The 13,593-nt window shown below is 40.6% G+C and overlaps 1 protein-coding gene across 1 annotated transcript in view; it reads right to left on the reverse strand.

Annotated features, from left to right (window-relative positions):
- Positions 1 to 1,298: 1,298 nt before the first annotated feature.
- The window catches only part of LOC111231261 (collectin-12-like), a 28,537-nt gene continuing 16,242 nt past the window's right edge, over positions 1,299 to 13,593 (reverse strand). The window contains exons 3-10 of the mRNA XM_022758309.1: positions 8,803 to 8,925; positions 5,706 to 5,792; positions 4,511 to 5,554; positions 3,863 to 4,420; positions 3,606 to 3,748; positions 3,342 to 3,451; positions 3,020 to 3,162; positions 1,299 to 2,333 (exon numbers count right to left, since the gene is read on the reverse strand). Coding sequence (XP_022614030.1) covers positions 2,314 to 2,333; positions 3,020 to 3,162; positions 3,342 to 3,451; positions 3,606 to 3,748; positions 3,863 to 4,420; positions 4,511 to 5,554; positions 5,706 to 5,792; positions 8,803 to 8,925 — 2,228 coding nt within the window. The 3' untranslated portion in view covers positions 1,299 to 2,313. The remainder of the gene's footprint in view (positions 2,334 to 3,019; positions 3,163 to 3,341; positions 3,452 to 3,605; positions 3,749 to 3,862; positions 4,421 to 4,510; positions 5,555 to 5,705; positions 5,793 to 8,802; positions 8,926 to 13,593) is intronic.

Consider the following 13,593-nt stretch of genomic DNA (forward strand, 5'->3'; position numbering starts at 1 on the left):
TGTCTCAGACTATTTACATAATGTTTCTACAGTATAAGCATATATACATCAACAGTTTCCAGTAACTGAACATTATAACCTTCATGAAGGCGGGGTTTAATGCAGGACCATTGAGTTAGACTGTATTAGTTATAGCTGGTGTACTTAATAGGCTGCCAACTGAGCACATCAGATATTGCAGTGCAACCAATTTAATCAGCTACTTGCACATTCAGTGCTTAGACTAAATAGCTGCTCAGAGGCGAACTGAGAACAGTTTGACAGACTGAAGAACAAAAGAGTTCTTTAATCAGCTCAGTCCAGCCTGTGGGACTTCCGGTGGGATTAGGGGTCGGGCCCTTCCAAAGGGTTACAAGATGAATTTTAGGGGTCATGATGGTTAATAGTTGAGGAAAGATGAAAAAACAAAGTGACACAAATTTGAGTTTATTTTACTTTTCTTTAATCTTTTCTTTTCTTTTTTTCTTTTCTTTTTTTTTTAGTTTTCTCAAATGGCTGTTTAAATGAAACCATGTGAGAAGTTAACAGTGGGAATGTCTCTTTGGTGAAACGGCTAACAACTCATAGATGTGAAACATGACAAGAGGCCTCGAAACTGCTTTTCTGTAAGAGGTCAAAAGCCAAAAAGATTGGGAACCACTGGTTTTATCTTTAACAAAAGCATTGTATTCTAGAAAATTATGATATGTTTTTTTAAAATGTTAAACTTAAATCTGAAAAGTAACTTGACTAAAGTTATCAAATAAATGTGATGGAGTTACAACTTTTCCCTCTGAAATCTAATGGTTTTTAACCATAAAATAGCATGAAATGAAAATACTGAAATAATTCCCTTTCAATTGTCCTTAACTACACTACTTACCTTAAGTAAATGTACTTTGTTACTTTCCACCACCATATTCAACCAAATTCAAGTTCATTTTTTTCCCCAGTAATTAAAAGGAATTTCTGTCTGTGAATAGAACCATATATGATGTAGATAAACCAATATCAAATAAAAAAAACCCAAAACATAACATAATTGTTATCAAATAATGTAATCAATCAGCAATGGTAGAAAGTAACTATGTTCATTCAAGTACTGTACCTGAGTACAATAAGGTACTGAATCAAAAATCAGACATCAATAATTATTCACAAAATGTATCTACTATAACAATTGATTTTTTGCATATTGTTCTATAAGAAGTGTCCTTTCTTCTTTAGTTTTTATGGATAAATGAATAGCTTTTAATGCCACATCATTTTAGTGTATTTGTTACAATATTTAATAAGACAAAAAGCACTGACTCCACACACAATTTCTTTCCCATTTTATTGTGATAAGTGTCCTGGCCTGATCCACAGGAATTTAATTAAGGCCTGATAAGCCTTGAGCCAGATTACAAACTGCTACTCAGTCCTTAAACATAATATGAATTTACAAAAGTCAATCCTATAACAATAACAACTGATTATGCAAATAATAAACATGTAATATGTTTCACATATTGTATTTGGCATAATGAATAAATCATCTTATAATGGCTACATTACAAAACATTTACATATTGTTAATGTATGCCTCATAGTGTATAAAACTCATACTGGCAGTCTAAAGTCTAAAAACACTATCCTTCATAAAACAGCAGCGCTGCTCACACTGAACATCTTTTATCACAAAAATGACATTGATATTTCAGTTTGCAGAGAGGTGAAATTTATACTAGCTTTATTTCGATTTATTGTCTGAGTTTGCAGTCGTTTGTTGATGGTGAATGTGCGCTCACCATTTTTCTGGGAGCTTATTTCTGAGCACAGTTCTGAATCTGTGACATATTTGACAGTATAAAAATAATTCTACCATATTAACAACATAATCCTCTGATATAGATTTTTTGTGAGTCTAAAGATTGAGAAGGCAGTTAAGAAAAAAAAATGATATGAAAGTCGATCCCAAACCAACAATTAACCTTTTGCAAAATATTATTTACAGATACACCTGTACAACAGTGGCTGCACCAAACAATGACTCAGTATAGCCTAAACCAATGACTGCATTCTCATCTCATTCCTTCAGTACAAATACTAAACCAATACCATAGTGGGCTGGCTCTGTGCTTGTTCTGTCTTCTGCACCATACTGTGTTGTAAAGTGCCTTCAAGACAAAGATCAGTCCAAGTCTCAGTGTTGCTTAACTGGGTTGGCTTTATCAGAGGCCTCTATTCATCTAGAGTTCCTCCTCATGTCCTTCATTGTCCTCGCATCTTCAACCTCAACTTCAGCCGCTACACCTTTCTCCCAAAGACAGCTCACACTGTCTTAGATGGATGCTATAAAACTGGAACTTTTACTGTGAAGAAAACAACAACAAAAATATATCACTTAATATAGATTTTAACTCATTTATGATGTGCTTACAGGCTGACATATCTACAGTTATAGCAACAGTAATAACACAACTACTGTAAATATGGTAATCTTATCATAATAATGGACAAACAGTTAAAAATGTTGGTTAAGATTGTTTAGTGTTCTGTTGTTTCCATGCAAGTATGAACTGTCAAGCTGAACTTTTCAATATTTTTAACATGGATGACAGATCCTGGAGGTGCCCAGGATCATGGAAACATGTATATCTACATGTCCATGGCAACTGAGGACTGTGTGATACAGCTGAAAACTCCAGAACAAGTACAACTTTAGCTGAGAATTTTTTGTCAATGGACACTGTTGTTTTTTCTGAGCCAATCCCATTTAAACTATACCTTCTTGGTGCCGTAAAAACAAGTACTCACTAGAGCACCAAGCGGTCATTAATCCGCAACAGAAAATAGGCTATAGTCCATGCACTGTTTACTCCTGTTTGAGTAACAAAACTACAATGCTCAAATGTTTTAGGACTAACTCAGGACTAATTACATCAGACTGAGTAGAAAAGTCTGAAATATTGGGAGACTGACTAACACATTGTTCTTTCACACAAATATGAGATTTCAAAATTAAAAAAAAGGTGTGATATATATAGAGGGTACTGACAGTCAGAGGCACATTCACAGATGAAACCGATGCGGTCAGTGCAGTAGAAATCATTCCAGTTGGCATTATGGATAAGACCAGCACAGTCCTCGCCGTCTTCATGACCATGGGTCCAGTTATCAGGCTGGCCAGGCTTCCACTTCCTGATAGTGACAACATGAACAATATGTGTCAGAGTTGAAACATCACAGAAGGTGCTTGTTAGTTACATTCATAGACGCTTGTTGTTTTGAACTGAATACAAAGGGTCAAGTCAAGTCAGAAATCACGACAACACATGGATTCAATTTGCTGTAAAAACCAGTTTGGCTTGTTAACTCACTTGAAAATGGGTATGGTGCCATCCACCCACTTCCAGACATTTTCCTCCTCCCTATCAGTAAGGCCCAGCCAGAAATAACCTTTTCCTGCAATTGCATCTCTCACAAATTGCTACGGACAGAAGAGTAACAGATATTTTACAGGATGATTAGTTCAGAAAAAAAAACAAGTTTGTGTTTTTCTTGAGTTGTTTTAAAGGATTTGTTTCATTTCATCAACGTGAATGATAATATTGAAGACAATGGATAAGTCGGATTTCGTTTACCTGTTCCTCATTGTCATTGATAATGAGCATATGAGATGACATGTTAGTACAAAACAGGTTGGCTTCATCAAAGTTGAGTCTCTGAGAACCAGAGGAGAGGTAATAGCAGCTGTCTCCAAACTTTCTGAACTGAGGTGGGCAACCTGGAACAATTAATGACATTGTCACATTATGCAGGTAAAATCACAGAAGAAACCATTTTCACACAAGCTAATGAGCCACATATCTATTTTGCATCTTGTGATCATTTTACTCACCAGGTGATGGAGTTGTGGCGACAGGGGGCTGGATCTGCCGGGACACAGTGCCTTGTGGTACCTCTGCCGGTTTGGGAGGCTCAGGTGGTTTGGGGGGTTCGGGGGCCTGAGTGGGCTGAGATGGCTTTAAAATTACAGGAGGTGCAGGTAGCCCTGGTAGCCCTGGAGGACCGGGCGGGCCGATGGGTCCAACGGGTCCATGAGGCCCATCCAACCCTGCAGGTCCTGCTGTTCCTCTGGGTCCCTGTGGCCCTTGTGGTCCTGGCATCCCTGGCGGTCCATCCCTACCAAGAAGTCCCGGAGCCCCAGGGTCACCTTTATCACCAGGGTTTCCAGGTCGACCTCCAGACCCTCTCGAACCTTTAGCCCCCGGAAGACCCCGGGCACCAGGTGCACCCTTTGGACCTGTTGCACCTGGTGGTCCAGCAGCACCTTTCTCCCCTTTAGGTCCCACCAATCCTGGCATCCCTTTATCTCCTTTATCACCCTTTTGTCCTGACTGGCCAACTGGTCCCTGGGGACCCCTGTCACCCCTGGGGCCCCTTGGACCCGGTGGACCTGAAACACAATAATAAAAGATGAGTGGAGGATGAGTGGTGGATGTTTGACTAGTGTCGGGACGAACACCAATAGATCTTGTTTTCTTACCCTGCAGGATGGTGAAGTTGGTGATGAGCTGAGAGTGTTTGCTGTCCACCACCTTCATCTCCTCCATCACCATAGACAGGTTGTTGACCTCTCTGTCCAACCTGGCTGCCATCTCATCTTGCTGGGTGCGCAGTTCTTTGCTCTCCGCCTTGGCATCTGTCACGCTACCATTCAGCCCCAGTAACAGGTCTGAATGCTGAATCACTGTCTCAGCACAGGACCTCAGGCCATTCAGGTCGGAGCTAATGGCACCGAGGAGCTGCGTGGCAAAGCTCACATTTCCAGTCACGCGGTCCATGTCATTCTCATGTCTGTCTAATCGCGCTTCAATCTCATCAAATTTAGATGATGTGGTGTTATCGTGGTCTCGCTGGTGGTCCATCAGCTCACGCATGCTCTGGTCATGTCCCTCAGTAAGGGCTGAGGCGTTCTGGATTTGGCTGACTAGTGTGCTGAGCTGAGCCCCAAGGTCATCAAGAACTTCCCCATTTGACCGGGCCAGGGCTGAGTTGTTGGCAGCCAAAACCTGGAGATTCTGGACCTTTTCCTTTAGCCACTCTGTGTCAGCCCGGTTCTGTCTGGCTGTCTGCTGCAGACCCTGGTAATCATTCTTCAGTTTCTGCACTGCCTGGCCTGCGTCTTCCACCGTCTTCTGCAGCGTGCTGAGCAGATTGCGCTGCTGGGACTGGGTGATGTTTAGTGCACTGACACTAACCTGGGTCTGGCTCTGCACTTTGGCTTGGCCCTGTATCTCTGACTGGAGCCGTGCAGTGTCCGTCTGGAGATCGTCAATCATGCCACTGTAGGAGCTCAGGGACTGGTTGAGCCTGTGCAGTGAGGCAGCATTGCCTTCCAGAAAACTCTGCAGGGACACGTGGCCATTTTGCATGTCACCTCCAGTGATCCGGAGCTCATCTAAGACGTCTCTGTTTTTGGTTGCCCTGAGGGCAATGTCATTCAGTTGGTTCTGTAATTCCTCCAGATCTGACTTGAAAGTCTTGATTTCACTTGTGGCGTTAACTGATTTCTTTCCTGCCTGATCATCTGAAAAGGTAACACACAAAACTATCTATGTTAATAGAAAAGTAAAAAGTGGTAAAATGTCACAGTCAAGAACATTCAAAATTTTGTTCATAGCTCCTGTAGGTGAAAACTGTCCATACTTGATATCTAATCTTGTGTTAATGAGATTTACCTAGCTTCTTTAAATCTGTCTCCACAGCATTGATCTTGCCTCCATAATTCTGCATGCCCTCGGTAACATTATCCATCCTCTGGACCACTGACAAAAGAGGAAACAGACAGTGTAATGTAAATAGAAATGAACAGTATATACACTTAGAAGGAAAAAAAGCAATGACCCAAGTTAAACAATTTCATAGATAGATATATACTTTATTGATGCTGATGCAATATTTTCACTGTGTTTGGTAAGAGGACCCCTTACTCAACCATCATGGATACTAAGACACTAACACAGGAAGTGCATTTAAGTGCATGATAGTAGATTAGCTACATCTGAATACTTCTTTCACCACTCATACAAAGATCTCATCAAAGCTTTAAGTGTAAACTTGGCTGCAGAGCATGTATTCAGTCAAGCTGATTTTGAACAGCAGAGGGTGCTGTTGTATTCATACCTCTCCAGCGAACAACTCAAAACTCAAAACAGCAACTCTGAGCACAAGATTTTGATCGGAAGATTTTTGTAACTGGGCAACTGTGCATGTGTTGATCGATACACTCATCTCAATGTTCCGAGTACATTCACAAATTCCACTTCTCGGGTATAAACAATGTCAAACACATGATGAATGCCACACTAGAGTAGTCTTAACTCCGGTTCCACTGTCTCTTTCCCCCTCACATCTGCATCGAGAGTCCAGCTCCTCTCCTCCACAGTTTGTTTTCCTGTCAGCATGTGGGCGTCTAAAAACTGCACTGGCAAACATCCTAAGCTTTCACTGTTATCATTCCAGAAGTGACAAAAACATGGAACAATAACATGCACTTGGGATGAACAAGAAAACACAAGGGCCCAGGTTTCAAAGAGCTATTGGTCAACTGCTGGGAGCTGGAAAATGCCACTCCAGTCTAATCTCTGTCTCTTTCACCTCTTTATATTTAAGAACACAGAGAAATGCAGAACAGGCCTTATTGGTTGCTCATAACTACCACTGGTAACAGGTACAAAAATACAATATATAGCAGGGATTCCTGCCACACCGTCTTTCCACCCTGATCTCTGACATACCTTCTTATCCTCTGTTAATCCCCCCCCCCCCCCCCCCCCCACACACACACACACACATACACACACACACAGCCCTGTATTGGAAAAGCATTATGAGTTACATAAGGTTGCTAATTTGAGTAAGGCTTATTGAGCTGCCTATTGTGACCCAAGTTATGAGCCACATTTAGGCAGTTACCCAACGTGCAGTCCAGCAGATTACTACTGATCAATGCCACAGGAGGAGACAGTCAGTGGCACAACAGGAAACACAAACAATGACTTTGATCTGTGAAGAAAATGGTGATTTGAGCGGCAAATATAAAGAAACATCTGGATTAGTGCAGCAAACTGTATTTTTGTTTGAACCGCCCAACACTGGTTTCTTGCAAACACAGACTCTTGTGGACACTTGCAGCCATTTTTGAGTTAACCTGTGGTTCATGAGACAACAAATTGCTACCAAGCCATAAAATCTCCTCTGGGTTGTTAAGCCTGAGTAGTTTTTGCGTGGTCATCTGGTAGACATTAGAGCCAAACCATCAAAATCACAGGGGTTTAATGTTAACACAGACCCAAAGCTGGAAACCCCAAACAATCCTGACAGCACTTACAAAGCATTATTTAAATTTTAGATCCAAACTTGTAAACGTCTTGAATAAAGTCATTCTCAATTGGAGCGAACGTGCTTTTTGTTTGTTGTTGGAGGTACATGGTTCACCAGGTCAGACTTATCGTGGAGCAAGTAGGACTTACATATTTTTGCTAAAAGATTATTTGACAGGTTTTCTATGATTGATTTGGACCAAAATGTGTAAGACAGGAGAATACACAAAGTATATTCCATACTGATGATCCCTGAAATAACTTGAATTCCTTTCTGTTTCTATTTAACATCACTGCCTGGGTTCAAACTGGGAGACACAACAACAGTGTGTTGCAGTAAGGAAAATGCTGCACAACAAATGCATTTCCTACCTCAAGCTATGACTAAACTCAGAGACATAACAATTCAGTGGAGAGTGAGCAATGGATATGGTCAAGGGACTCTCCTAAAGTAGTAAATCTTAGGCTGACCTTTCTGACTTGGCTGGATTTAGTTTACCATCCTGTTGCCAGTGATACGACCATTTGACTTTCATCAAAACTTTAGAGGGAGAGAGACTGCACATGGTAAGCAGGGAGCATGGAAGAAAAGGGAAATCCTATACACATTTCAGTTGTGATATTTCTATTTGTCTATATTTTACTATCTATCTATGCTGAGCATCAGAGCATCAAGACTTGAATTGATAGTGTCACTTCTTAGTGGCAATAAAACCCATGAAAAGACCAAAACCAATGACAGAACAGTATTGCTTCTGTAGCCAAAGCCTGATACAGCGTATTCCTCTGTGCCATAGAGCTGCATTGTTATCCAAAAGCTATTAAAAACACACAAGTGAGCCACGCTGTTGCAGTGGGTGACGCCTTCCTTCATTACCATAAACATGGGCACTGTAGTCTATTCTGACTCACCCCCAGCAACAACGTCCTGCTGCAGGAGATACTCACAAGAGCATGAAATGTATATGAAACTGGCCTTAAAACAGTCCATAATTAAAACATTTCTTCTTTTAGGGTAACATTTTCTAAATACCACAGTGTCCAACAGTTTCAGGAAATCACTATATTATATATAATCAACTGTATCACTGTGATTTTAAAGATTTATGTCCTCAGTATGAATGAATGGGCTTGAGGCCGAGAGGCACAGACAGGCTGGGGAAGTTCTGAGTCTGACATAGACATTGTCGGTTTTGTTCATGAAATTTGTTAAGAATAAGATGACAAAAAATATACAATAATCCTCTTGAAAACACTCCTACTTATTTTTGTAATAGTAATTCTGCATTGAATATACTCGTAAGGTGACATTTACTTGAATTTATGAGAATATGGCTCTAAAATAATGAAATGCACTATAGAGATCAAAGTGAGCAGTAGACACATGAGAAAATCACAGTATGAATGTCGTGTACTGTGCAAGAAGCAATTTTTTACTTCAGTTTTGACTTACCTTTGTATCCGAGGACAGCCACTGCTATGGTGAGCAGGGCACAGAGTACATAGAGGAGTGCAATAGCCGCCCTCAGTGCCCAGTCATTTTTACACTTGGTGCACTCTGTACCCTCCTGAATTCCTGCAACATACAACAGAATCGGTGTCACACATTACTGTACTATATGCACGCACAATGCAACACAAGGCAATGTTGAGAAGCAGTAGTAACTCAGATATTCTACAACTGGCGCAGGGAGTTCATAAAAATGAGCCAAAGGTTTTCATTCAAAAATGAAATCCCATGGGATGCGTTTTTTTTTCATTTCATAACTAAGTTTAGTACGGCATGACTAAAGCAGGACACACTGTGCCTTTCTTCAGCCAAGTATATATTGAAAACATTTGTCCTCATGAATAGGCAAGAAGACTCACTATGAAACTAAAAATCGCTGCACATGTGTTATCCATACGACAGAAGAGTCAAAACAAAACACGGCCATTCCCCCTCTGTGTCATTCCTCATTGCCATCCGACCCAAAACTACGCTACAGTGAAATATTTGGTCATTCACGTCACAGATGTTCACCAGTCCAGTCCAACACCATGTGATACAATGCTAAACATAATATTATAGGCAGGATGTTTACTTGACTTCATTACAACTGACCAAGTAGCCTCTGGCGAGCAGAGTAAGAGGGCAGCTGGTGTGTGTTCACAACAGGCAATAAAGATCTGTAGACAGAACAAACTTTAAGTCAGATTATATAAGAAGTCCTGTTACACTGTACCAGACAGGAAGGTTATTAAATAAGTGGTTTCAGCCTAAGCTAAACCATAACAATTTAAACTACACTTCCATTGTTGTACATTTGCCTTAAATTTTGGGGCTATAGGAAAACCATGGTTTGTCACAACTTGGGTTTTAGTTTCACTTCATTTTGAAAATAATTGCTGGGATCTTGAATTCACTGAAAACAGGTCCGGTGGGACAAGAAACACAAGAAGTCAGTTGCTCATACAGATTAGCTATTTATGTTTTATGGAATAAATTAAAATAATGTTTTTTTATTACTTTGGTTTCGACTGTTTCATAAAGATTATGCTGAACCACTGAGCCAAACTTCTCATTTGACTGACATTAAAGTCCTATAACTATAGTAAATAATGTCATTGGGTTATGTCATTCTCTAAAGCGCCATGGTTTCTGGTCACAACATGCCCCTTAGCATTATGGGTAGGTTTAGTGTCTCCACTGGGGGAAGCTATAAAAAATTCTCCAGCTGGACTGACATCTTCATATGACTTCCTCCTCAAACGGTATCAGAGGCCTGGCTCTGTCCCTTTAACTTATGTCACCCGTGATGGGGTGGCTCCATCCTTCTCAGTCTGGGGTGGGCCAGGACCACCAGAGGGGTACTGGAGGTTTGGCCTCTCGGCTTTGGACCCACACATCTGTGCAAACATCACATCTGACCACCTCAAAGGGGCCCAGCCGTGGACACAGACATGGATATGCAGGCCACTGTTGTCCTTATGTGTACTGAGAGCCTCATGTTGGGAGTCAGTGTGGAGAACTCCATCAGAGACCCCCCCCCCTGGTCCTGACCACACGCTGCTTAAAGGACAACATCACACCATGTAAACAAGCAGCTGCCCGTCTGCAGGTTCTGGGTCAAGAGCAGGGCAGCGGTGGTATTTCTGTGTTCATTAGAATTTCAAATACTTTCTCACAGTCCAAATCCTTTAATGAAGGTTTCCATCATTATAGATGTTGTAATAATTAACTTTGTACAAATCCCCTGCACCTGAACAAATTCTTCTCGGTACAATGCCCCCACATAACTTTGTTTACTAGAATCAAAACTCTCCACCATAGCTAATGCAGGAAACAGATCGGCATCTATATAGAATACTCAGAAACACAGCCCTGAAGAAAATCACAAGGAATTGGCTGAAACACTCACACTCAATTTACAAAAAGACAGAGGCAGATCTTGGGAAAACAAATAAACTTATAGACACACATATTAAAGGAGGAGTAGACATACACATGGTATGTCCGTAAGCAGGTACGAATTACAAATATTTGTGTGCATCCATCTATGTATATGTATGTATGTGTATATATGGATGAAGATTTAACCACTCTTTATCTTCTTCTTCTTTCAGTTTGTGTCACTGGGTGTATGAAATACAAAAAATGAAAATAATAATAACAACAATAATTCAAATGACGTAGAATTACATTGGACATTTTGTTGTTGATAGGGAGAAATTCTAATCATCGATGGTCGAGGTATTTTGGTGAAGAAAGCGCCCTGGAGCCCAGGATGTCTTATGCTGAGGATGTTTATTGAAGCTTGGCCAAGCAGAACAGAGGGATCATCAATACAATCTCCTGTGCATGTTGTCAGCTCAAATCTGAAGCAGGAACCCCTGTGGTTAGTCTTTATACACTTAGAAAGATGACTATAGATAGCTTACATTCCATGATTGGTCCATTAACCATAAACAAGGAAACATGATTACACAAGCCAAGGTGCTGATACTCACAACATCCAGCCCCTTGTTATTGACCATCCAAGATCTTCTGTTATCAACCCTAGCACCAACAGCAGCAAACCACAGCTGCGTCTGGAGCAGCCACCTGAGCATCTCAAGGCCTGTAAAATTTAATGCAGTAGACGTGGCACAGCGACCTAGGGCCTCACACTGACCTTTCACCCTGACACCCTGAGTCAGTCATTCATTAGGTAGACAAGAGAAAATTCCCTCACAGTTGTTGTACTGACTTATGAATTGTAAGAGAAGTATGAAAAGGTAGACCTACACACCTGCTGCACTCTTAGTGGTTACTGAGTTACAAAAAGGCTGCAACCATATTTTAGCACTATCCAAACAAGACAAAGACGGTATAGGTTACTAGCATAATTAATTAAACTATAGCACAACAGTGTTAGACCCTTGAAAAGCAATGCTGGGACACTTAGTCAGCTGTCTCACACCCTTTCACTTGGTATTAATAGAAGGAATAATCAAGGCAAGTCTGAGAGCATTTAAAATCCTACAGCTGGACTTTAAGGTGTAATAGACAAAGGTAATCTTGTAGTTATGTGAGTGATTATGAACTCTGAAAAGCGAAATAAAATGAGTCTTAAGACAGGATTTAAAAGTTGCAATAGACACAGAAGACCTGACAAACTGTATTTGTACAAAATGTTCCGCAGTGAGGGGGCAGCTATGGAAACTGCTCAGTCACATTTGGGACTCTAACCTGGAACGTTGCTGTTCAAGCTATTGGCTCATCATGGAAAAAAATGGGTAAAATCAAAACCAAAGTGCTTTAACTGTCAGGACTATAATCTAAATGTACATGTGGTCTCTACACAAACTTTAAAGTTCCTAGGGTTAACATCATCACTATTTAGTAGATACTGTGTTGTAAATCCTGGCCGGGACAGGTTACAGACCCAGACTGTCATGTTCTCTCAGAAATGATGCTTCCACTGGATGAACATGGAAATTCATTCTGGGCAGAGCAAACAGTAGCTCTGTCCAGGGTCGCAACATTTTCCCACTACTTGTCACTGGAGTGTTTTCTGTTCCTCTCCAAAAGATTTTTCTCAAACAACTACTCTGTCAGCGATGTGGTACACACAGCAAGGGTGAAGAGAAAACACTTCTAAAGTAGCCACAGTATTCTGTTACATAGGAGCCAGAAAGAAAATAAAACTTCTGGGTTTCTAAAGCCATAGGTCTACAAAATGTGGGCTAAGTAGTTTTTGCAAATGCTTTGACGGCTTGTTTAGTCAAATTTACATCCACAGAAGATGTTAAGGTATGTTAAGGTAATCATAGGTGAAAATATGCATGATCTCATACTGCTTATAGTCCAAGCACACCACAGCAAAAACAATCAGATGTGTCCAATCTTTTCAAAGTGGTAATGTAATCATGAAAAACTTGATTTTCCATGGCCCTCACCCCTACACACATTATGTTCCTCATTCGTCAGTAAGTGAGTCATGTTTCATATCTACGGGACCATTGTGACCTCTTGCTGTCTACACATAGACTACCGCAGTACATAAACATGTTGACACATTCATGTCATGATCTGAAAGAAAACACATTGCTAAACCAAAAGGCCTGGTGCAAAACATACGAGGACTGTAGCTGCTGGGAGTTGAGAAGCTGGACGGCAGCCAGGACGTCCCAATCTACAGGCTGGAATCCTGCCACATGATCCCCAAGAGGTAAATAAATGCCACAAAAGCCTAGAAAGAGCAGAGGTATGGTGGAGGATACTGTGTCTTAAATATTATTACTGTCAAGTGACGACCATATACACCCAGTTTTGAAATGTTTATGTTTTTATATAGTCATTCATTGTCTGAGTTTATGGACCAAGACAAAAATAAATATATATTTTCCAAAAATGCAGGAGCATTCATCTCAAAACAGGTTTTTTTTTTTAGCTATGCTAGACTAGGGATTATACTGTCTGTCAAGTCAGTCCACTATTATGGTTCAGACTGACATACTAAATCAGTTACTGGATAGATTTCAATGACACAAACTACAATTCAAATGTCTTTGGTAACCCTCTGACTTTTCCTCCAGTGCCACCATGAGCTTAACATTTGTGGTTTATGAATCTCAACAGCTACTGGATGGGTTACCATGACATTTAGTTCAGACAATCATGTCCCCCTCAGGATAAATTGTGATAGCTTTATCAACCCCTTAATATTTCAACTAGTGGCTTCATTGGGTCAAAAGTTTAATTTTCCCAATAGGCTACTTT

Source organism: Seriola dumerili, unplaced genomic scaffold, assembly GCF_002260705.1.
Source record: "Seriola dumerili isolate Sdu_G_001 unplaced genomic scaffold, Sdu_1.0 BDQW01000291.1, whole genome shotgun sequence".
Lineage (NCBI taxonomy): Eukaryota > Metazoa > Chordata > Actinopteri > Carangiformes > Carangidae > Seriola > Seriola dumerili.